The sequence below is a fragment of the Podarcis filfolensis genome (assembly GCF_964270895.1).
Source record: "Podarcis filfolensis genome assembly, chromosome: 2".
Taxonomy (NCBI): Eukaryota; Metazoa; Chordata; class Lepidosauria; order Squamata; family Lacertidae; genus Podarcis; species Podarcis filfolensis.
The window spans coordinates 56,851,777-56,876,803 of NC_139605.1; the positions used below are offsets into that span (position 1 = coordinate 56,851,777).

General features: G+C 47.8%; 1 protein-coding gene across 7 annotated transcripts in view; it reads left to right on the forward strand.

Moving 5' to 3' along the window:
* RNF44 (ring finger protein 44) overlaps window positions 1-24,472 on the forward strand; it is a 61,261-nt gene extending 36,789 nt beyond the window's left edge. For 5 of the 7 annotated variants that reach the window (XM_083603890.1, XM_083603892.1, XM_083603894.1 and 2 more), the window contains exons 2-11: window positions 3,893-4,074; window positions 5,171-5,387; window positions 7,542-7,709; window positions 8,416-8,589; window positions 12,187-12,354; window positions 12,916-13,034; window positions 13,268-13,355; window positions 13,650-13,771; window positions 17,205-17,304; window positions 19,618-24,472. In XM_083603890.1, the coding sequence (XP_083460016.1) occupies window positions 3,968-4,074; window positions 5,171-5,387; window positions 7,542-7,709; window positions 8,416-8,589; window positions 12,187-12,354; window positions 12,916-13,034; window positions 13,268-13,355; window positions 13,650-13,771; window positions 17,205-17,304; window positions 19,618-19,680 (1,326 nt within the window). In that variant the 5' untranslated portion in view covers window positions 3,893-3,967 and the 3' untranslated portion in view covers window positions 19,681-24,472. Of the gene's footprint in view, window positions 1-3,889; window positions 4,075-5,170; window positions 5,388-7,541; window positions 7,710-8,415; window positions 8,590-12,186; window positions 12,355-12,915; window positions 13,035-13,267; window positions 13,356-13,649; window positions 13,772-17,204; window positions 17,305-19,617 lie in introns of all 7 variants that reach the window. The other 2 variants (XR_014545607.1, XM_083603893.1) reach the window with 2 other exon arrangements.
* Window positions 24,473-25,027: the final 555 nt, after the last annotated feature.

Genomic DNA, 25,027 nt, shown 5'->3' on the forward strand with positions numbered 1-25,027 from the left:
AGTAGGCAGTAGGAGTTTTTCTGGCTAAGAAAGGGGGTTAATAGTGAATAAATGTTAAGAAAATGATGAAGATCTCCCCCCCTTTTAATTAGAAAATTTTATTTACAAACAAACACATAGACACAAAACAAAATTCATACTACACTACCACCCTAGGTTACAAACATTAAAACACCCTTGTGACTTCCCTCCACCGTCCCTCACCCTCCTATGAAGATTCTTTTTGCTAGGCAAATAAAAACTGTGGCCAAGTGAAGCCGTGACCAGGAATACTTGAGAAATGTTTTCATTTTCGTCTCACTCTTAGGTGTGTGTTTGCAAATAAAGTTGATTAGCAAGCATCATAGGGAGATGATCAGCAGGGGGTTTTGGGCTGCAGACCCATTGGAAGAGCTTGCTTTTTATAACATCCATATGCTTGGTAAACCTTGGGCGTGGAGGTTTCTATGGCGATCAGGGCTGGAAGGAAAGTACAGTTCAGTGTGTGCATATATATGTATGTATATATTCAGCAAATGAGTGTGGTGACGGTATGGGCACGGAGCTCTGAATTTCGGGACCTGGCTGGGGCCATGCCTGTACTCATTAAGGAGATGATGAGGTTGCCGAGCTCAAATTCCCAAAGATTAGGGGACACTGGAAGATTGAGGGCACTGACAGCAGCACTGAAAGATTGAGGGCACGACTTGCTCCATATGCTGATCAGAAACGACTCTGAGGGATGTGGTGGCTCAGCTGGGAGAAGGTCTGTGAGGATGTGGCAGGCTTGTGGGGCTGAGGGGACAAGGCTTTTTACCTTTCGTTCCCTGTGGAAGTAAGGGATCAGAACGACTGCAACCAGGCTATAGAGTCGAATTAAACTAGATTTTTTTCTGATAAGACTAATATAACCTGCGTTCCTGGTTAATATGGTGGCTACATTCAGTGTTAGGGAAACAGTCCAGTCCGCTGCATCCACAATGCTGGGAGCCAGTGTCTGACATCAATCACTTTGCCATACAGTTTTCTTCACCTTGCCTACCTTGTAGCTGGGTTTGTGTCTATATATGTGTGTGTATTTGGCAAAGGGACTTTCTCCTGAAGCTTAGACTAGGGTAACCCTGTTGCTGTTTTTCAAATTGCTGCCCTTTGTGACTTCCTAATCCTAGTGTTCTGTTGATGCTTATTTTAATTGCATCCAGTCTCTCCAAGGAGCTTAAGGCAGCAGTATGGTTCTTCCCTTTTATCTCTGCAAACAACCTTGTGAGGTAGGTTAGGTTGAGAGATTGTGGCTGGCTTAAGGACACCCAGTGAGAGGAAGGGGAGGCGGACCTGGATCTCCCCAGTCCTTGTCCAAAACTCTGTGACCACTGTGCCACTTTGGCTCACTTCTCAGGCCTGTTTGCAGTTGTGTGGGTTCAGTCAGTGTCATCTGTGGGGGGTTTTCTGGCAAATTTCGTCCTCCCCATGCCTTTGGGGTACTGTTGACCCCTGCTACCATTTGTGGTACTGTTAAGGGAAGGGAGTGATTTGTCTGTTACATGAAAATAAACAACATATTGAGCAATATCCAACTAAATTAGATCTGCTAGTGCAGGCATAGGCAAAACCGGCCCTCCAGATGCTTTGGGACTACAACTCCCATCATCCCTGACCACTGGTCCTGTTAGCTAGGGATGTTGGGAGTTGTAGTCCCAAAACATCTGGAGGGCCGAGTTTGCCTATGCCTGCACTCGTGCAAGGATTTCCACATGTGCAACAGAACTTCTCCCACCCCTGTGCCCTCTCCAAATCTATCGCAGGGTTAGTGGAAGCCCCATAACATATTTAGGGGAATGTGTAGAGAAGAGAGGGAGAAGTTCCGTGGCACAAGTGGAAATACATGGGCTAGCAGATCTACTTACTTAGATGTTGCCCACAGTCTTTTCATCTGTTATTTCCCCCAGAAAATGGACAGAATAGGTTCTGAGTTAAATATCTAAAACATTGAACATCAGGTTTTGAGTTTACTTTTATCCCGAGAGTGAGTGTTTTGGGGTTTTTGTTTTTTGTTTTTGTTTTTTTGCCTTCTCAGTCATTCCAGTTAGGGGTAGAATTGATCCCCAAAGCCATAAAAATTAAAGCATAGATTGCTCCCTAAATTAAGGAGTGAGTGTCCTGCAACACCCACATTTAAGGAATACCTGGAATAAGGAGTTGTGGGAGACTAGCTGACTTCCACACGCCCCATACTTTTGGAGTGTGTTTGTCCCTACCTGATGGCACAGAACTAAACTGCACCAGGCTGTTGGGCTGTACAGCTGGTAGTAATGTGACCCTAAAACCTGATACTGCTCAAAATTCCTTCAGCAGCATTCTAGTAGAATTTTATTTTATTATTTTTAGTGGTCTTCAAAGGCAGCCCCATGTAAAAGTGTGTGACAGCAATCCAATATCAATGGGTACTACTAGTGTATGCTTGACTTTGGACTGCTGAAGCGGAGCAGAATCACTTATGGCCAGAGCCACTACATGGACCATCCAGGATCAAAACTGAGGCCTGGAGCACTCTCAAATAGTGAAGCTGATTTTTAAAGGGGAGTTCAGCCCTGTCCAGATCAAGCCCCAGGACCACTAGGTTTCCTTGTCCCAGCTGTGTTTCACCTTGTTTGCCCACATCCAGCCTTCTAGTGGCTTCTGCAAAACAGGCTTGGTTCCCCGCTGTCCATAGTTCTGGCTGCTGTGTTCCATGGGAAAGAATAAAATAACAAGGATACTGTAAGGGAACAGAACTCTGCCCAGCGACATTTATTTCTTTGAAGAGACTTGGGGCTGCTCACACAGCCAGTGGTGCTCAGTGCTCAAGACACCTTGGTATTACCCTGTCCACCCATGCCAAGGCCTGGACCCTGTAGAAAAGCACCACAGCTGTGTTTTAATTCCGGGGATTTGTTACAAAGTCATCTGTTCGCAGAAGCATTGCAGTTGGGGGCATCTCCTTGCTCTGTTTGGGTCATTTGCCAGCTGTGTGCTTAATAGGACGTGCAGCCTTTCCGCTAATGGTGATGAAATTGATGCCGTTGATGAGATGGGGGCAGGAAAGTACAAAGCTTGTGCTGAGGAGCAGTTCCCATGGGGGGGGGTTGGTCTTTTATCACAGCTACTTTATGCGCACACCGCTCTGTCATCAGAGCCTTTGAGCTCTGCTCTGTCTTGCCCCCTCTTCCCACCTTTGGGAACAGGCTCGGCTGCGAGCGGTCTGGTTTTCTGAGATTGCTTCCGCCATTAGACAGGCATAGATTGGCACTTGGTTGGCAATAGTGGCCTGTGCTCATTGGGGGGGGGGGAGCAACACTTCTCCATATTAACCCTCCCCCCTCAAAATATGCCATACATTTGCATGCCTCTCGGTCAACGTCCGATTCACAAAACATTCTCCCCTGGAAGAGGCGTGTCCGCGTGTGGTGTAGTGGTGAGAGTGTTTGAACTTGGTGCTTCAAAGCCAAAAGGCAAATCCGCCACATGCCCACTCAGCCACAAAGCTCACTTGGTCAGTGTGTCTCAGCCTAGCCTGCTTCACAGAGCTGTGGTGGGGATTAAGGGAGACCCTCTGCTGCCCTGGAGGCAGGGGTAGAATACGATACATGGAGAGATACAGGTAGAGGAAGGGAAAGGCTGGTGGAAGGGGTCTGAGCAGAGGAAGTCAACATTCGGGGAGAGCACCTCATGTGCATTGTGGGAGGAGATGTAATCAGGGAAGAGGCCTGGTCTGTGACTGAATGCATGAAGCATTTTCCCCACCAATTGCCGATGTGCTGTAGCCTCCTAGCATTGACACGACTGATCCGGAGACTATTGTCATGAACTGAAACTGCTTGACGCCTTTCCTTGCCTCCAGGCTCCGGCTCACTGGCTGTTTCTCCACTTTCTACAGATCCCAAAGAACCGGGTTGCTGTTGTGTTTGGAGTCTGAGATCCAGCACCCCCTCCTGCCTTGCCAACGTCCCCAATGCGACCATGGGAACTGGCAGTGAATAGGCGGCCTCCTTCTGTCCCCTTTGACCAGCGACGATTCTCAGGGGGAAGCTGTGACAGCCCAGCACACCTCAGGAGAAGGTATGACTCTTCCTCTCTTTCACTGTGCAGATCACCTGGAGGTTTCTTAGGGCAAGCGCTGGAAAAGCCGGAGTCTCCCTGTATGTAAGCGGATAGCGAAAGTGGTCCCCTGTAATTTCCAAAAGGTTCCTTATGCAATTCTGAAAGCAAAAGTGCAACCCATATTAATGTAAGCCAACATTTTCTGGAGTATATTTGCTTTACCCGCCAGCTCCCATCTTCCTCTCATATGAAGTTAAATGAGAAGAAAACCTTGCACTGTCCATCTGGTGTTATCCCGTTGACACACACAGCTTGTTTACATGCAAGGTGTTTGTGTAGGTATCTGAACAAAATTAATCCAGATACTGCCTGAGCAAACTTAAAGCTTTGCTCTCATCCAGAGTTCAGGTAGCCATCTGTGTTGCAATGCACATCCAGGATGCAGGTGCAGAAGGAAAACTTGGGGTGACCAGGATTACCAGCGGAAAGGTGTTGAACCATCAGTTGAAAGGCTTCCATAGCAAGCCTGTGTTTTAATGATTTTAGGATTAATTTACTTGCCTTATACTAAGCTAGCTTTGCTCCAGATGCTGGGAACATGCCATATTTGGGAGGGTCTTTGAGATGTGACACTTTAACCTATTCCCGTCTCCCCCAATATTGCTGATCTCCAACTCCCATCAGGCTCAGCCACTCTGGACATTATCCGGAGGACCACAGGTTCCCCAGCCCTGCCTGAGATACCGGGAAGAACAGATTCACTTTGTATGCTGAAGGGTTTGGTTAAACCAGAGTCCTGGAAAGAATGCAGCAATGATAATAAAATAATATATATTTAGATTCTATCTTATCTCTTAGCTTTCCGCTCACAGGAACCCACTCAAAGGCTTTGTTCCGTGTTATGTCTCTGTATTCAGTGTTATGACTGAACTTGTGTCCTAGTTTTTTGCTGCACCAACAGTTGCTCCCTTGTGTTGCTGTTCTGGCCTAACCCTGCTGTAAAAAAAACCATAAAATAAAATGGGTGAATTTGTAGCTGAGAGCTCAGCGCAGATAATTGGCTGGCCCCTGGGGTCACCCCTCTATATTTCTCTCCCCACAACTGGCTCCACAGCCCTTCTTCCCGGCACCACTGGGGCCGACGTGAGCGACCTCTGCAAACTCTCCTAGCCCAGGATGAGAACTACTTGCACCCGGCTTTTTTCCAGCAGCCACACACCCCTGTAGATGAGCACCCGGCGTACGTTCTGGCCAATACGCCACCACGAATGCTTCACCCGGCTGCACACCCACCCCACCAGCATCCATTCATGGTGGATCTCCATGAGCAGGTAAGGACGGTGCCTGGGGAGGGGTGGGGGCTAGATGGCTCAGAACTCTGCGGATTCCAAGGGCTGGAATCTTGTCCCACCAATGGAGAAACTGTGGCTGGGATTTGCCTAGATCCCAAGCTGACCAAGACCAGCAGACCTGGTCAGGGCAAGCACATCTGCTCCCTTCACTTTTCCGCCACTGAAGTGGAAGGCTGTTCTGTGTTGGATATGCTCCGTTTTTGTCAATGGAGATGGGCACAGCTGTATCCAGGCCAGTAGAGTGCCTGGCAGCGGGTGCCCACGCCCAACAGTATTCAGCAAAAAGCTGGCACCTTCCTTGCTAGCCTGAGCACAGAGAAACGGCATCTTTCTGCACCAGGGTACCGCACCTGTGGCCTCCCATCTGTTGGTGGCCTACAGCTCCCATCAACCTTGGCCAATGCTGGCTAGGACTGATGAGAGTTTGGAGGGCTACAGCTTAGCTACTCCTGCTCTCCATGTTGCTCTCCACCAGAACTTCCATTTCCTGACTGATAAAGCAACCAAACCCAAGGACATGAACGTTCTGTCATATTGAAGTTTGATTTTGTACCATGTGCTGCTTTTGGCTGTAAGATCCAAAATAGGTTGGACTGGTGTGTCTAGCAAATACGGAGTACAAGTCCCTGCAATGGGATTCCTGCAGACCTCCCACAAAACAAAACTTCAGTGGCTGTGGAAGACTTTTTTACAGGCCATTTGCTTGGGGGGGGGGGATGACACAATAGCACTGTTCTCCCTTCCATTCTATCTATATCTAACATATATCTGAAAACCACCCATCACAAGCAAAATAGGTGGGCTAAGGATCGAACACCCCAACTTGGGACCCTTTTCAGCTGGTGGAACAACGTGATGACACATCTTCTAGTGAAAGAAGTAAGGAGGCCTTCTGGTGCACAGACTGAACCCAATGCTTTTTCAAATAACAAATCCTTCTCCACATCGCACTGTGCAAAATATAAAAATAAAATAAAATTACATTGCTAACCATCTGCAAAATAAAATGAAAATAAAACTGAGGATATCGTTTTCATCAAAGGCAATAAACTAACTGTAGATCTGTCCCCTGGTGTGAGGATTATGTCTCAGTTTGGGAGCTCGCCCAACCTTTTGGGAGACCAGAGGGTCAAAAATGCCAGTTTTCTGTGCATGTCGCATATCCCATAATGAGGGACTTGGAAACAGGAGAAGTAAACCACTTAGGATAAGTCGTAAACAGAATGCATATATTTCAGGGCACAAAATAGTAATTGATGAAATGCAATTGAAAGTATGTGGATGAGCATTCAAGATCTAACTATTTCTTAAAAGAAGCCCAGGAGGATTCCAGACGCTTGATGGGTAGTTGGGTCACTAGATTCACCTCAGGAAATTTTCACCGAGAGTCAGTTTGAATGCAGAGCTTTAGAAATTCATATATTGTACAGAGTCCTGCAGCTTCCCAGTAGGAGATGAAATGAGCTAGTCATAGGTTCAAATATTAATTCTGTGACCTACAGAAAGTTTTGCCCTCACGCCCCGAGAGCCATAATGGGAAAGCTTCTTCAAGGGAGAAGCTGCAAGTGTCTGTCAGCTGCAGTGCTAGTTCCTAGAGGAAGCTAAGTACTATATAACTCATCTTTGATCTCCAGAACTTACACATAGCAGCCTGGAAAGTGTTCTTTCAGAGAGCGTGTTATCCCAACTCTTAAATTCTTGGACTTCCTTGTACATTAAGCCCACAACTTCTGTGGGGGTTATGTTACAGCGATCACGCCTAAAATCAAAATTGCATATGGTCAAAATACATTGGGTTCAATGGCGGGTGGGATTGCCAAAGCCATTTTTCTCACAACTCTGCCTCCATTTCAATTTTTATTTTATTTTTTTGCCACGTGTGTAGAATGTGCACAAGTTAAATGCACATAAGTTGTGGGTTTGCTGTAGATTTGGAATGCTAATCTTATGAATTGTATTTCATCAATTTCTACTTTGTGGTTATCTGAATCTTGTATTATTCTTTGGCATACTTTAGCTGTGGGCTCTTGGGTGGTGGCAGTGGCAGGCGAGGGGTTATCTAAGGCAGATTGAACATCCCCATGTGAGGAGGTGTGACTTTTGATTCTGCCGCTGCTGCTCTCTTTCCTCCAGGTGCATCAGGGAGCCATCCCTCTCTCCTACACGGTGACCACAGTAACCACACAAGGCTTCCCCATTCACACCGGCCAGCACATCCCAGGTTGCAGTGCGCAGCAGCTCCCAGCATGCTCAGTGATGTTCAGCGGACAGCACTACCCACTCTGCTGCCTCCCACCCCCCGTGAGTCTCTTGGTATGGGGAGAGAGCAGCGAAGGTTAAATGTCTTGTTCTCTGATTTGCCATGAGCAGGGTATTGCACCACTTCTCTGTTTGGGTTTGATACCTGATAGGTTTTGTTACCTATAAAAAGAGGCTAGGATATATTGACATTCTGCTTAAGGCCTGTAGGTTTCCTGCCAGTCTTAGAGGAGAGGATATAGCCTGCTGCTCATGGGATTCTCCCCACCCTGTTCTATAGCCAGACCAACATCAGCTGCCTTTGAAGTTGGTTGTAGGGACGCGGGTGGCGCTGTGGGTAAAACCTCAGTGCCTAGGACTTGCTGATCGCAAGGTCGGCAGTTCGAATCCCCGCGGCGGGATGAGCTCCCGTCGTTGGTCCCAGCTCCTGCCCACCTGGCAGTTCGAAAGCACCCCTAAGTGCAAGTAGATAGATAGGTACCGCTTTATAGCGGGAAGGTAAACGGCGTTTCCGTGTGCTGCGCTGGTGCTGGCTTGCCAGCTGCAGCTTCGTCACACTGGCCACGTGACCCGGAAGTGTCTCCGGACAGCGCTGGCTCCCGGCCTCTTAAGCGAGATGAGTGCGCAACCCTAGAGTTGGACACGACTGGCCTGTACGGGCAGGGGTACCTTTACCTTTACCTAGCCTTCTCATGGTGACTCTTAATGGTGACTCTCTTCCCTTCCCTCCCTCCCTCCCTTCTTATAGCTGATCCAGGCCTGTGCCATGCAGCAGCTCCCTGTCTCCTACCAAACGTTCCCGCCGCTCATTTCCAGCGACCATTACATCCTGCACCCTCCACCGCCTGTGCCGCCACACCAGCCTCCACACATGGCTCCCCTCAGCCAGTTTGTCCCACTCCAACCCCAGCACCCTCGCATGGTAAGTTGTTTGGGGTGGCAAGCGGGTGGGCTTGGCGGAGGGAAGGGAGGGATGTCTGGGTCCTATCCCCACTCCATGCTCTCAGCTCTGTTCTTCTGAGGGATATCAAAGCTGGTGCAATCTCAGTTCTCCAGCGTAGCGTACAGTTGAAGACTTGGGTTTCAGTCTTCAAAGGAGGTCTCTTGCCGTTGTAACAAGAGTGAACTGTACCTGGTTTCCAATGGTCATCAGAGGTAGGTAGGCAATGCTAGGAACTCACATATATAAGCTATGTGCCAAATGGCTCCTTAAACCAAGGTTTCATTTGCCAAAACCGAACATCTAGTTGCCATTTTGGGGCAAGACAGCTCCAAAGTCTTCTTTCCCCCCACAAACAATGGGCTGACTGTAATTGAATAGCAGTTAAACATCTGACTAGTTCAGATGACAACCTTGAGTTAGGTTAAGAGCTTTGAGAACTTAAAGAAGAAAAGTTGCTTGATCCAGGGACAGTCCATATACATATTGGCCTATGCAGACCTCCTTTTCTTAATGGTGTCTGCTCTTCCTCAGGCTACACAGAAAAAGCATTTTGGTTCCTGAAACTCATGTTGATTGTACTTGGTTGTAAGTGGCTGGAAGCCACATGCAAAATGTGCCTGGCTCATTTCGAACACTGAAGGTCAGTTGTCCGTATGATGGACGGCTCTCCTTTTCACTGTATCCAATGGACCACAGTCAGTTGCCTAGAATCCTGTCTGGCTCAGGCTAGCTGCAAAGCCAAGCCTGGGCTGCACACATCAGCAGGCATGAAGTGATCTTGCTCAGTATGTACCATGTAGGACAGTGTGGAGTGACGGTACTTAGTGCCTCTGTGGCAGCAGTTCCATCCATAAGCCACATCTGTTGTGACTAGGTGGAACAAGGAGGGGGTTCTGCATAAAACTGGCAATGCACGAGAGAGAGAGAGATTGGGGTAAGGAGCGGTCCCTTGCTGCCACTGATCACCTGGGGCAGATTGGATCATGGCACTGCAACCAGATGGCTGGGTGGTCGCCTGCTCTAGATGGGGTTATGCTGTCCCTGAAGGAGCAGGTTCATAGCTTGGTCGTACTCCTGGATCCTTTGCTGTTGCTCGAGGCTCAGGTGGCCTCAGTGGCCCAGAGTGCCTTCCATCAGCTTCGGCTGGTGCCTCAGCTATGCCCCTATCTGGACAGGGATAGCCTAACTACTGTTGTCTATGCTCTGGTATCCTCAGGGTTAGATTACTGCAATGTGTTATACATAAAGCTGCCTCTGAAGATGGTTTGGAAATTTCAGCTAGTGCAGAATTCAGGGGCCAGGTTGCTCACTGGAGCAAGATGGTTTGAGCATATTAAACGGATCTTGGTCCGACTGCACTGGCTACCAATTAGTTTCTGGGCCCAATTCAAAGTGGTTTTGACCTATAAAGCCTTAAACGGCTCAGAAGCGCAGTATCTCAAGGACCGCCTCTTTCTACCTGGACCCTGAGATCATCTTCTGAGGCCCTTTTTTGTGTGCCTCCTCCTCCTCGAGAGGTCCTTCTCTGCAGTGGCTCCCCATCTGTGGAATGCTCTCCCCAGGGAAGTTCACCTGGCGCCTTCATTATACACCTTTAGGCACCAAGCAGAATCGTTCCTTTTTAACCAGGCCTTTGGTTGATTTGATTGACATTCTATGCGCTTTTTAAATGTGAGGGTTTTTTTGTTTTGTTTTTTGAGGAGGAGTTTATTGGGTTGTTTTATTTTGATTATGTATTTTGTGGTTTTATATTTTGATTTGATTCTGTGAGACCTCCAGTTATAGGGCAGTATATGAATTCAACAAATAAAAATAAAAATAATAACATGCACATTTTTCTTGCAGTATTTATGATTTGCATTTCCACTTTTAATAAGAATGCTCAAGGTGATATATGATTGAAATAATACATTGCTATAAACTGTTCAGTGTCTAGAATGCCTTACATCGCAATTCCATCCTCCCAACATGCAACACAATGAATCCTGTGAGGCTGGCTGTTAATCTTCCTATTTTTTAAGTGGGCAACTGAAGTTGAGGCAGCAACCCCCAGAACTAACCAGTGAACCCTGAGCTGAGCAGGGCTGGCCAGAACTTCTTCAGGGCATTGGAAGCTTGAGGTCTGTTACCTGTCTGGCTTTCTGATATGTTTGGCAGATTTAATGCAGATCAGATGAATCCATACACACTTATATGAGCCCTACATGTGTTGGGATAGATTTTTACAGGCTACACTGTTACGCACACACTCCCGCCCTGGGTGACTTCTGTACCCTTCCTATATTGTCTGCCTGTATAATTTGGGTTCCATCCTTCAGCGTCTTCTCTTTGAAGAGGAAGCAAGGAAAGGAGGGTGACTAAATGAAATGGAGATGACAGATTTGGAGCAACAGTTCCCAGCGATGCTACTAGTTAGGAGGAGTATGGGACTCTCTGCACTATGCACTATGCTTTTTCATGTACTGTAGTCAGCATTAGGAACTTGCTGCCAGAGGGAGGAGTGCCAAGGATTTAGTATTGATCTAAAAGAGCAGGCATCGTTATAAAAGAGGGTCTATGGCAGTAATAGTTGGGCTTAGTGGTTTGAGTGTGTCTGGTGTACAGTACAAAAGTAGGGATTTGATGTAGGATTTTGGATGGGGCAGTAGTCATCTTAAAATTACAATAGGATGCTGCCCTCAGTCCTTGTAGCCCAGTGTTGTCTACACGCTCACTGCCAGCAGCTTTCTCAGGTTCCAGAAGGGCCTTTTTTTCCCACACTCCCTGGAGATGCTAGGGGGCCGCACTGGGCTTTTACAAGCATAGCCTGTGTTCTGTCACCGAACTGTGGACTTTCTCCCAGTGTCCATTCAATCAATCAATCATTTTATTTGTATGCTACCTTTCCAAAGTTAAATCCATGCTTAAGGTGGCTTACAACATGCAAAAAATTACACACAGACATAGATAAATAGTAATAAGCTATAAACACAACATCAAAAATATACAACCAAATTGGAACAATGGTCACATAAATCATAAGATCCAAAATGAAGTTACAGAACATTAACATCAATTAATGTGCAACAAACCCTCTCAAACAACACCACAGCCCAAGAATGTTCTGCAGCCTCAGCTTTTTGTAGCTGGAGTCCATCAGGGCTCCACCTGCCTAGGCCCGGTGGGAAAAGGCCTGCAGGACAGGGAGCAGGTCTTCCAGGACTTGAATTCAAGATACAGAATGCTGGACAAAATCTTGTTGTGTGGGGGGAACAAGGCAAAAATAGGATGCTTCTCCCCACCCTCGCCCTTGCTCTGCCTTTGGGAAGGAGGTGTGGGGCTCTGGCAAGGTCCTAGAGCTCTCCCACCTCCTTCCCAAAGCTTAGCGCTTCACTTATCCAGCTTTGGGAAGGCAGTGCAAGGGCAGGGGAAGGGGGTTCCTGTGTTGCTGAGGGCTGCCAGAAAGCCCTTGAGGGCTGCACATTGGACTACCCTGTTCCGTACTATCCTGAGTAAGAATGGCAGCATTTCTAACTCTCTGGGAGTATTTGGGAGCTGTTGCTAGTTAGCCCTGTATGTTGTCTGCTTTCTCCACAGCCACTGCAAAGGATAGACAATGAGGTGGAGCTCCGGGGTGAACAGCACTCTATCGGAGGCTTCTCCTATTCTCCTTCCCACCATACTCCTGCACTGTCTCCCTCCGTGCCACTACATTACCTTCCACACACCCATGACCCACTGCACCAGGAACTGCCCTTTGGCGTGGTGAGTGTTCTGGGATCATAGCAATGAGGCCTCAAGCACTGGACCCCCTGAGGGGGAAAGGGCCTCTTAAAGAGGGTCCTTCGTTTGTTCAGGCATAATGGGACTCTGTGCTTCAGCAGGGTTGACCATCTGAGGACCCTTTGCACACCGTGAGGTGCAAAATGAGTGACAGGGGTTCTGCAGAGTTGGCTAGCCCTTTTCAGTAGCCTCTGTGGGTGGGTAGATGCCCTTTCACGAAAGGATGGCTCTTCACAGTTTGGGAGCTTTCCTTTTGCTTTTGCAGCTCTTAACTCCCCGACTTGTGTAGGAAATACTTGTGCATGTGTGTGCCGTTGTTCCGTGGGGATACAGACAACCTGTATAAGGTGGCTTTGAAGATCTGCAGCGATTGATAATGTTTCATGCTGCAGAATTCATCCTTTCTTGGTGCAGAATGTTTCTGTTTTCCTAGCTGCAGATTTTTATTTGTGTGCTGTTTGGTATGGGGGATATACTGCCTAGGGATTAGTCAGACCATCTCAGTACGCATCAAACTGACTCATCTTCCGGTGTTTCCAACAGCCATATCCACACATGATGCCCCGGCGACTGAACACCCAGCGATACAGATTGCAGCAGCCACTGCCACCTCCGCCTCCACCGCCGCCTCCATACTACCCAAGCTTCCTGCCATACTTCCTGTGAGTATCCATTGATCAAACAGAGGGAGGAAGAAACCTCCCCTTCGCTGCTGAAGTCTAGGGCTTGAGGGGCTTGCCTTGATTTCAGCGTGGCCCCTCGTTGGGAATATGGACTTGCCTCCTTTTCCTACCCATGTACTCATGCAAAACGCAAGGTTGGTTTCTGCCTTGGTTTGTGTGCCTGCGCGATTTTCTGCTCCTGTTGACTACTCCCCTCTACCTTTGAACTTTAGATCAATGCTTCCTGTGTCACCGACAGCTGTGGGGCCTACAATAAGTTTGGACTTGGATGTGGATGATGTGGAGATGGAAAACTATGAGGTGGGTTGGCCTTTCTCTCCCTAAGGGGCATCGGAATGGCGGGAGGGCTCTAGAGCAGCTGGTTAGTGGTGCCCTCAGTGCATGGTGGAACTTGGCTTAGCCAGCTCTCTCAGGAAGATGGTAGGGTTTGCTGTGTGATGGGGTCAAGTGGCAGCAGTGCTAGGAGAAGGAACCGTCCTGTGGTGAATGTACTGCTGAAAGAGTGGGTTTCGGGGTGTAGGAGGAAGCCTAATTGGAGCCCAGAAGGAAGCTGATCAGCTGTGTATGTATGTTCTTTTTTTTATTTTCCACTAGGCATTACTGAACCTGGCCGAGAGGCTAGGAGAGGCCAAACCCCGGGGACTCACCAAAGCAGACATCGAACACCTTCCGTCCTACCGCTTCAACCCAGAAAGCCATCAGTCGGAGCAAACCTTGTAAGTGTTGGGAGAGAGGTCCTCCAGTGAAGTCCTGGATGGGGAATAAAAGGCAGCACAGCTGAATTTGGAAGGAATTGGGATAGCGGGCATGAGTGTTTCAGTTCTCGTGTGTGTGTGTAAAAAAGAGAGGGGGGATGATGATGGTGGTGTAACTAGTACTAGATACACAGGATTTAGAACACAGGTGGTCATTGCGACTTTATGTGAGTGGCAGCAGGGAGTTCTGGCTGTCTCCTGCTCTTATTGCAGGGACCCAATCTTTAGTTGTCCATTTCCTACCAGTTAGGGAGTTTCCTTCGGCATCATTTTGCAAATTGTTGTAAGTCTCTCTGAGCAATGCAACTGCAGTGAAAGGGTGGAACATAAGCAACTCTAGGGTAATACCCGACTAAGTCATAGTATGAGTGGATCCACTGGAAGAAGTGGACTTCAGCCCATTGATTTCCATTGGGTAGTGGGATGTCACATTAATAAAATAATTCATGTTGACTCTCCTATGGAACATACAGTGAGGCGAGAAATAAATAACTTGAGTTGTAAGCCTGTTGTTGATCTGCATTTCCCCATTTTTATTATTATTTAACCTTAAAATGTGTTGTGGGGAGGGGGTTGCACTCACCCTTTTTTCTTTCTTTTCTTTCTTGATATACGTACAGACTTCCAACTGAATCCAACTCATGAGCAACTGGTTCTTCCTGTTTCCAGGGCAAGCGAGCTGTGCAGAGGGCTGATTGACTGGTCCTTGTGACCTTCCTATCTATTCTTTTTATTTCATTATATCCCACCTTTCTCATAATGCAGGACCCAGGGCAGCTCACAATATGCATTAAAAAAAGAATTACAGCTAATAAAACACCTCAGTCAGTTATAAATCATATTTAGAAAGTTACCATATCAAAAACACCAAATCGAAACAACTTAAAACAATTTAAAAACACAAGAGGTAAAGAATATATACAATCCTGATTTGCAAGTATTGTTTTGACCTTCTGCTAATCAAAGGCCCCTTTCATTCAGAGTGGTCTTTGAAGTATGAAAAAATAATAGATTGGTGGGGGGGTAATAAAAAAGGGACCAATTAAATATTTAAATGAATAACCATGAGAAATGCCTGAGAGTGGGAAAGACTATTCAAAAACCCCAACCCCTGCTGAAAGCATGGGGGTGGGGAGGTCTTGGCCAAAATCTGCACTGATTGTGGTTGCTCATTGGGGCAAGACAGTTTGAGCATATTACACTGATCCTGGCCCAACAGCACTGGCTGCCAATTAGTTTCCCAATTCAGAGTGCTGGTTCTGACCTATATAGCCTTAAATGGCTCAGGACTGCAGTATTTCAAGGACCAACTCTACCCATATGAACTGCTCCAGACTCTGCAATCATAATCTGAGGCTCTTTCTCATGTGCTTCCCCCACAAGAGGCCCAGAGGGTAGCAACACAAGAACAGGCCTTTTCTGCAGTGGCTCCCTGTTTGTGAAATTCTCTCCCTAGGGAGGCTCTCTTGGTGCCTTCATTACACATCTTTAGGTGCTGAGTGAACATGTTTCTCTTCAGCCAAGCGTTTGGCTGTTCTATGGCTTTTTACATGTGTTTGTAGAAGGAAGGTTATTGGTTTGTTTTTATTTTATTATGCATTTTGGTTTTTTTCTGTTGGGATATTTGGATGAAGGGCGGTATGTTGTTGTTGTTTAGTCGCTTAGTCGTGTCCAACTCTTTGTGACCCCATGGACCAGAGCACGCCAGGCACTCCTGTCTTCCACTGCCTCCCGCAGTTTGGTCAAACTCATGCTGGTAGCTTCGAGAACACTGTCCAACCATCTCGTCCTCTGTCGTCCCCTTCTCCTTGTGCCCTCCACCTTTCCCAACATCAGGGTTTTTTCCAGGGAGTCTTCTCTTCTCATGAGGTGGCCAAAGTATTGGAGCCTCAGCTGTCCTTCCAGTGAGCACTCAGGGCTGATTTCCTTAAGAATGGATAGGTTTGATCTTGCAGTCCATGGGACTCTCAAGAATCTCCTCCAGCACCATAATTCAAAAGCATCAATTCTTCGGCGATCAGCCTTCTTTATGGTCCAGCTCTCACTTCCATACATCACTACTGGGAGAACCATGGCTTTAACTATACAGACCCTTGTTGGCAAGGTGATGTCTCTGCTTTTTAAGATGCTGTCTAGGTTTGCCATCGCCTTTCTCCCAAGGAGCAGGCGTCTTTTAATTTCGTGACTGCTGTCACCATCTGCCGTGATCATGGAGCCCAAAAAAGTAAAATCTCTCACTGCCTCCATTTCTTCCCCTTCTATTTGCCAGGAGGTGATGGGACCAGTGGCCATGACCTTCGTTTTTTTGATGTTGAGCTTCAGACCATATTTTGCGCTCTCCTCTTTCACCCTCATTAAAAGGTTCTTTAATTCCTCCTCAGTTTCTGCCATCAAGGTTGTGTCATCAGCATATCTGAGGTTGTTGATATTTCTTCCGGCAATCTTAATTCTGGTTTGGGATTCATCAAGTCCAGCCTTTCACACGATGAATTCTGCATATAAGTTAAATAACCAGGGAGACAGTATACAGCCTTGTTGTACTCCTTTCCCAATTTTGAACCAATCAGTTGCTCCATATCCAGTTCTAACTGTAGCTTCTTGTCCCACATAGAGATTTCTCAGGAGACAGATGAGGTGATCAGGCACTCCCATTTCTTTAAGAACTTGCCATAGTTTGCTGTGGTCAACACAGTCAAAGGCTTTTGCATAGTCAATGAAGCAGAAGTAGATGTCTTTCTAGAACTCGAAGGGCGGTATACTGCTACTAATAATAATATGCAGCTGAAGGTGAGGAGGAACTGAACTCTCACCCAGTCATTGGTGTTTTTTGTTGTTGTTTTTAAGTCTGCTTTTGAAGGGGCAGTACATCTGTCCACCTTTAGGATTAGAAGGGCTTCTTGAGGAGTGAGTTCAGATTGTACCCGAGCAGATCTGTGAATTGTCAGTGGAAGACAACAACCCTTACTGATATGTACAATCGAGTTGAGCGGTGAAATCCTTTTCCTAGCATGATCATGCAGTGTCACCTGGAAGTACATATTGGGCACCTAAATAAGATTCTGCTGGAAACAGTCGGAGACACTACTCCCAAAGAGTGGGAGGTCTGAAGCTCGGTGGCAGAGCCTCTACTTCCTAGACAGATGGTCGTGGGTCCTCAGCATCTCCAGGTGGGTCTGAGAGAGAATCCTGCCTGAAACCCTGGACAGCATCTGCCCATCACTGTAGATCTGACTCAGCATGAGGCAACTTCCTATGGGCCTGCAGAGAATCTTGCCCCTGTGTGGGGAAACTGGACCGTGTGGTGCTTGAAGACAGTGGATAGCTATTGGTGTGCTGCTCCTTTGTCGTTCTTCTGACACTTCACTGACTGGGTCCTTCTCCCTCCCTTCCCCAGGTGTGTTGTGTGCTTCAGCGACTTCGAAGTCAGGCAGCTGCTGCGAGTTCTGCCCTGCAACCACGAGTTCCACGCTAAGTGCATCGACAAATGGTTAAAGGTAACATCTGCTGCTCTTGCTTTTATCACTGGGGAACCATTGCATTAAGAGATTATTCTGTCCGGGATGCTGCGGCTTAATCGGCAAGGAGCATATTCGGAAGTGCATAATCATCAAGTGGGGGGCGGGCATACAGGGGGGAACGGGCCTCTGGGCAAGCCATCCGAGAGATCCAGAGCTTTGGAATCAGCTTTGACAGCACTCTCTACTGGCTGTTGATTGCAACTGCACCGTGAAGGGGAAGGGGACTCGTGCGGGATGGATCTAGGGACTTTGCAGGAGCGGCAGGGCTCTTCCTGGCCATGGAAGTCTCCCCTGCAGTTCTGGGGAAGTTTCGCACCCCTCTGGAGCAGTTTTTCCGGAGGGCATGCAGAGGGAAGAGTGACTTGGAAATAGTCACCTCCGCCCCCTTCTGTCAGCAGGAGTGAAATCTGGGAATTCAACCACTGCTTCTAATCTCCATTCAACATTGTGGGTAAATTGCAGGCAAATCCTTTAAGTAGAGACTCTGGCTTTTATTATGTGCAAATGCAATGACTGTTCAATGATTTTTGTGCACCTGTAAGGCGACTCAGAATCCTAATTTAAATACAGGAGTGGGGAAAATCCTTAATAATAATCATCATCATCATCATCATCACCCCACGCATCTGGCTGGGTTGCCCCAGCCACTCTGAGCGGCTTCCAAACTCATATAAAAACATAATAAAGCATCAAACACTTAAAACCTCCTGATACAGGGCTGCCTTCAGAAGTCTTCTGAAAGTTGTATAGTTATCTCCTTGACTTCTGACGGGAGGATGTTCCAGAGGGTGGGTGCCACTTCCGAGAAGTCCCTCTGCCTGGTTCTCTGTAACTTCACTTCTCATAGTGAGGGAACTGCCAGAAGGCCCTCAGAGCTGGACCTTGGTGTCCAGGCTGAATGATGGGGGTGAAGACGCTCCTTCAGGTGTGCAGTGCCTTAAACTTAAGAAAAGGTCTAGTGGATCAGACAGTGGGTCCTTTGAGTTTAGCATTCTGTTTCCAGCAGTGGTCTGCCAGATACCCCTAGAAAGCCCTCAAATGGGATGCAAAAGAAAGTGCCTTTTTTTTTCTTTCCCTTAGTATTCAGAGGCATGCCAGAGATTCTGTTGAACCATCACACGCAATTAGCCATTGATATACTTATTTTCCATTAATTTTGTCCCGTGCCCTTTTGAAGTCACCTGGGCCACAGCCACATCTTGTGGCTGCACAATTCTGTAATTTTCACTTGTTAACTTCTCACCTTTTGCAGCCTTATGAGACCCATTTTGAGAAAGTGACCAAAATGGTGCATAGTATTCCAAATGTGGCCATACCACTGCCATTACTTGACTTGACTTATATTGAATCACATTCATAATTTTATTGGGAGTTTGTGGGTTTCCACCATCTTAAATAATCTGTTGCCAACTACAAACTTGGCCATTTTATTTCTCAGCTGAGTCCAGATTATTCATGAACAAATTAAGTAACATTGGTCTCAGTGCAAATCCTAGGAGCACTCCATATCTTGTCTCTGTTATGCAACCTTCCTGTTTATTCCTGCTGTCAGCCTCCTGCTTTTTACCTAGCTTCTGATCCAAAGGAAATTATGTCAGAAGGAAAGGATTGGACTGGAGGGCTTCTGGAAGAGGAGGTTCGCTCTTAACTACCTTGTTCCCCTAAAGCAGGGGTGGAGAACCCAGATTTGGAGGACCAAATTCAGCCAACCAGCCCTCATGATTCCCCCTTTGACCACGCCCTCTCCCCAAGCCATGCCTCTCGCCAGCTTTTTTTCCAACCAGGTGCTTTTTGCCTGGTTGGAATGCATCCTTGCATTAGGATAATGCCTCTTGTCACCCTGGATGGAGAGATCTGTGTAGGAACACCTGAGTTTTGGAACGCCAGAATGTAGCCTGCTGTACAAAGGTGAGAATTGCATCTGTTGCTCTGGCCACTTTTCCCTTTGGCTCGGCCTACGGCTGGCATGTGGCCCTTGGAAGGATGCTCATGAAGGCATGTGGTCCTTGGGGCCCAAAAAGGTTCCCCACCTGTGTCCGAGATAGAGCCCGGTTTCTTGTCCTTGTCCAGTGCTGGTTGATACCTTGAGACGTCCATTCCTTCATTCATTAGATGTTCATCCTGTAGTTTAGGAGAGAGTGCCAAACCTACAACGAGCAACAGGTCTCAGATAAATGGATACAGGCTGCTGCTGCTGCTGCTGATTCTTAAGTGGAAACGTTTCCTAGTGGGTGTGGTTGACCTTAAAGCCACGTCCCTCTTTCCTGATTCTGCCCTTGGTCATTGCAGGCAAACCGCACATGCCCAATCTGCCGGGCAGATGCCTCAGAAGTGCACCGGGAGGCTGAGTGAGGCTTGTCAACGCACTGCTGCACAAATTCACTCCAGGATACGGACTTTGGCCCAGGGGCTTGGCCCAGCCTGTACGCTTAAGCCTCTGGGGACTCTCCTGGGATGTGGTGAGAATATAAGCAATGTATGACACCCCCCTACCCTTACCCCTCTGTGGCATGGACTGGGCCTGGTGGCAGAGCCAGCTCCGCGGTGTCACGCTTCGCTAGGGGGAGGCCTCCCCATGTGCTCCGCACTCCAAAGAGACTCCATCCTTGCGCCATTTTACTCTCCAGGTGTTCTTGCATTCCTTTCGTTTTGGTTCTCCTTTCCTTGTTTGGGTTTTGTTGTGGCTGTCTGACCCAGGTATTTTTAGTCCCCCTCCCACCCCCACTTCTGGCGCCACCAGATCGGGGCCTTCAGAAGCAGAGCAGCTCAAAGATGGGGGAGGAAGTGCCTGCTTCAATCCCACCCCCCAACCACTTGCCCCCCAAAGCACAGTGTTGTCGCGTGGCAGGCAGTGGAAGTGGTTGGTTGCAGCACTGATGAGGGGCGGCCCAAAGCCTTCCCAGAACCATTTGGGGTTGCCCACACACAAATCATGGCCCAAGGCTGCCTCTTCTGGCTTTTCCTTACACACACACACCCCATCTTGCCCTTCCTACATGCCGGAGATGCTGGGCGGCATTCAGGGCTCCGTAGCAGGGTGGTGGTGGTGGAGCGAAACAGGCCTGTGCAAGGCCCAGCAATATCCCATCCCACTCAGCTCCCCTTCTCATTGCAGAAGGGCGTGTGGAGACCCATTTCCCCCTCAAAAGACTGGAGGAAAGCGTGAGTTGAGTGAGTGAGAATCCTCGTGGTGAAGCAGCTGGCTCTGCTTCATACATTTGTAAGGTGGAGGCTCTCTTCGCGAGGCCTGTCTTCAGAATCATGTTCTCTAGCTAGAGCTGACAATTACTTCTCTTCCCTTCTGCACCTCAGTTGTTTTCCTTGGGGTCCCCTTTCTTTCTCAGCACCCATCTCCATGAAATCCACCCCCCCTCCCAAAAAATAAAAATAAAAATCAGGTTCGTGCCACTGTTTCCCCAATATCTCAGGGGAGGGCACGTGTGTTTCTCTGCCTCCCTCTCTCCCTGTTTTCCTTCTGCAGGGAAGGGGGAGATGCTCAGCCGACTGAAGCAGAAGCCTTTAGTCCCACTGTAAATCCTGCCCGCTTTTCTGTGCTGACCCCAGGCTAAGCCCCTGAAAGCTGCCGGGGCCGCTGCGAAGCTCTCTGCAGTAGGATCCTGGGCAGCGAGCAGATGGGGAATTATTTATTAATCTTGTTGTTGTCTACCCTTGCACTAGCTATCATGGAGAAAAGCCCATCTGGCGAAAACCGCTCCTCCCTCCAAGATGCACTGCTGCATCAGCTTTCTTTCCTTTCTGCGTAGGACCAGGCAGACGTTTCCATTCCCTTTTCCACTCGCTCGACCATTTGTCCTCCTCCCCCCCCTTCCCCCCCTTCTGGGGGCCCCAAGTGAAGTTTGGCCCTCCTACTGCCACCCCCAACGGAGTGTTGTTTTCCCCCCTGCATGGCCTGATGCTTGTGCTCTGGGTCAGGCACCGTGGGGTGGGGTGGGGTGGGCTGTTTCGCCATGACGAGCATACATGCGAGTTGTGTGCCTTCCTGTCTCTCTGTGCACGTGCGTGCGTGCGTGTGTTGCGTGCGTGCGTGCACACACACACACACACTAATCCTACCTAAAAAAAAAGCACCTGCTGGTTTGAAGCAAGAAAGCAACCGACCTGCCACCCTGTTACAGAAACCTGTGATCGTTTAAAAAAATATTATATTAAAAAAAATAAAAGTTGTTTTGCATGATTATACCATGGAGCCGAGAGAGAGAGAGAGAGAAGCCCTCGCCATGTAGTTGGTTGTGTTCGGAAGCCTGGCAAGAAGGACTCGGAGAGGACGATGAAACCTAATGTAAATGTTCACAAATTATGCATGCATGTTATGACCAGCTTGGAACTTGGTATTGGCTAACTCTCTAGCCAGCTGTGGGGGTGATGGGGTGGGGGGGTTACAGAGGGAGTTCTTTGTGCTCAGCTGATTACTGCCATGCACTGTACTGCACATGTCCGCAACGCCTCACAAGGACCGTCAACGCTTTTCAGGGCATTTCTCCCTCCCCTTCCCCCCTACCCCACCCCCTCCGGATTAGAGATGGGTTTGAAACCTGGTTGGGCCAGGGGGAGGCAGCTGTGGGAGGGGGGGCACATACAGGACTGAACCTCGAGGTGGGCTTGCAAGGGTCAGTGTTGGCAGGCGGTGGGGGGAGCGGTTAGTAGCGGCTTCAGAAAGGAGAGGGTTTTGTTAGGTGCATCTTCTCTTTCATGGTGCTGCAGAGGTGGGTGAAGTTGCACCCGCTGACATGCTCCTTGCTCTGCCATCGCCCCCTTTCCTCTCTGCATCTTTTCCCAGCACATGAACCTTGTCCCTGCATCAGCTAGTGGGGATGTGTCTGGCAAGTGTGGCTCCGTCAGAATTCAACTTCCTCCACCATCCACAAGGTGGAGCTCTCTTCCCCCCCCCCCTGCATATTCTCCATCTTCTCCCCAGCTGGGTGCATTGATTCCTGCTGCCTTTAATTGCCAGCTGAGGTCTGGCTTGTACCCAACCCCCTTTTGGACTGGATGGCAGCAGATGAGAGCGGGCCATGCTTTTCCTGCTCATCCAGTATCCCTGGGCCTTTATCCATAAACTGGAGCCTCTTCCCACAAAACTAAACCCCCCCCCCAAATCCCATTCTCCCAGCCACACAAATGCCGGAGGAGCACTCATGAGCGGAGCGGGTGGAACAAACCATGGGCCCATTACTCAGATTGGTCTGGGCCAGCCTTGGAGCAGTGTTTGTGAAGGAAAGCTAGATTCTTCCAACCTGGCTCTTTTCTGTGGGGTGCTCCGAGCTCAGATGGTGGCTGGGGAGGGGAAGTAGCCTCTCTTAAAACAGTGGGCAGGAGCAGTCTAGCTGTCTGCGTTGTTGTTGTTTTCCTGAGCCCACTGGCTCTCAGCAATACTTACCTCTGAAGCAGGGGAAAGTCTTTTTAGGTGTAGCTGGGGCCACCAGGCCTTTTGCCAATGGTGCTTACAGCTAATCTCTCCCCCCACCCCGACCCCAGATGCTGGAGTTCTTGAGCCACTTGAATTCAGGAAGTCCTCTGGGGAGCTAGGAGGTTGGGGCCCTGAGAACCTGCTTTTGTTTTGTCTCGTGGACCTTTTATTCAGTTATCAGTCCAGGGATGATCTTCAAAGTCCTGCAGAAAGACGCCGAGCCACACAGACAGGATGTAGCAAGGTGCATTTTCTGCTTAACTACAGCTGGGTAGCAATCTCTTGTTTTGGCAGGAGCAACTAGATCAGTCAGTTAGGAACCTGTTGAGCTCTGGGCAGGCCGGAGCTTTCTTTTTAATCACCTGAATTTGTGATGAATTGAATGTTTTTTTAAGTCCCCACCTGGCTCAGCCCCTTGTTTGCACTTTGGCTGATAATGCAGGTTAAAAACGGCGAAGTCATTTGGATCAGGTCAAATAATTTAAATCTCTTCCTTCTCAGCCCACTTTTCTATAGGGTTAGAATAGCCACAGTCGGACATCTAAGCCAGGTCTCGGCCCATGCGCCTGCGTGCGCACACACAAAGGAATGGGCCACTTGCCATATAAACTGCACAGACACCAGCAGCCCCTTTTGAGTACCTGTCCTTCTGTGACCACTCAGTTCTCCCCTCTCTCTCACATGTCAAGCCAGTGCCTTGTGTCAGACCCACCTCCTCCGCTCTCCACCCCCCCCCCCCGGCCCCAGCCTTTCTCCTCGTTTCACAGCTTTTTTAAAGAAGGAAAAACAATAACAACTTATTTCACGCGACACAAATAACCAAAGGTCTTTACTGTATATAAAAACCACAGGTGTTTCTATATTTATAGCCAATCAGAATAGTGCCGGTGCCCATCTGTTTTAAAAACGCTCTCTTCTCCTCCCCCCCCTGCTATCTCGGGTTTTTTTCCCCCCACGCCCCCCAGAATGATGACTTGGGGTTGGGGAGGGTAGAAAAGCCTTACGGTTCTTCTGGTGGCGACTCGAAAGCTCACAAGCTCGTGTGCTGCAGAATTTATTCCAATGAGCAGCTAAAAATTATCATTTTAAAACAAAAAACAACAAAAAAAATTACTAAAACATTTATTTAGGATGTTTGTGATTGCTGATTGCGCTGTAGATGCCACTGTTTACCAATGATTTCCTGTGGTGGGATAGTGGACTGTTTACTGTTCTTTTTTACCAGTCCCGTGCCCTCCAGAGGGATAGCTCAGCTTCACCCTACAAGGAGAGGAGCCTCCCTGTAGGGCACCAGGGCATTTGTTCTGTGTTAGAAAGTTTATATATATATATATTATATATATATTATAAATATATATATATAATTTTTTTTTGCTCTGTTACTTGCACATTTTACAGTTACCTCATTTTTCCCATGTATGTATTTGAAAAAAAGGCTAATATATAGAGAAGAAAAAAAGGTTCTTAAATCTCTAAAAAAGTGTTTGTTTTTTTTCCATTCCATTGGAATCATATTGGTTTGTAGCATTTAACATAACTAGTATGTTGTATTATATATATGTGTATTATACTGATTGAAATTTTTAACAGATTTGTACTTTTTTTAAAATGAAAGTTGCTAGTTCTGCTTGACCAAGTAGTGCAATCATTATTTTTTTTAATGTTGTGGCTGATTTTGAGAGGGATATTCACTAATAAATGTATGATGTATACCAACGAGGGCAGGCCAGTCTCTTCTCTTGGTGGAGGCAGTGCTCTCAGGAAGGTGGTGGTTGTCTGTCTTCTAAAAGTAGTATTAGAGGTATCCTGACCCTCCTCCAAGGAGCTACAAATGGCATCCTCACCCCCAACTTTTGAACTGAGTTAGGATGGGATACTTCGTAAAATGGAGCAGTGGTTTGAAATGCGGTTTCTCACATCCAAAAGAGCCATGGCCTAGACCCCAGCTCACATTCTCATCAAAAAGTCGTCACAATGATAAAATGCTGTAAAGAAAATCTGCGTTAATTTGCTTTATGCTCTTATCAGTGCCACAGTAAAATATAAAAAAGTGAATGTGCTATGAAGGCACATGAATTTCCCCTCGCCGGCTTCAGGGAAGTTACTGTGCCCCTGAAACATTAACTTCAGCATCCATCTTAATTTTGGTTATGGAACAATGACACAACCTTTTAAAGTTGCAGCATGTTTAGCATTTCCACCAGCTTCTCGGTGATTGATGTGGGTAGTGTCACCCCTTGCTTTCAACTAATACAGCTTCTATGATGTGTG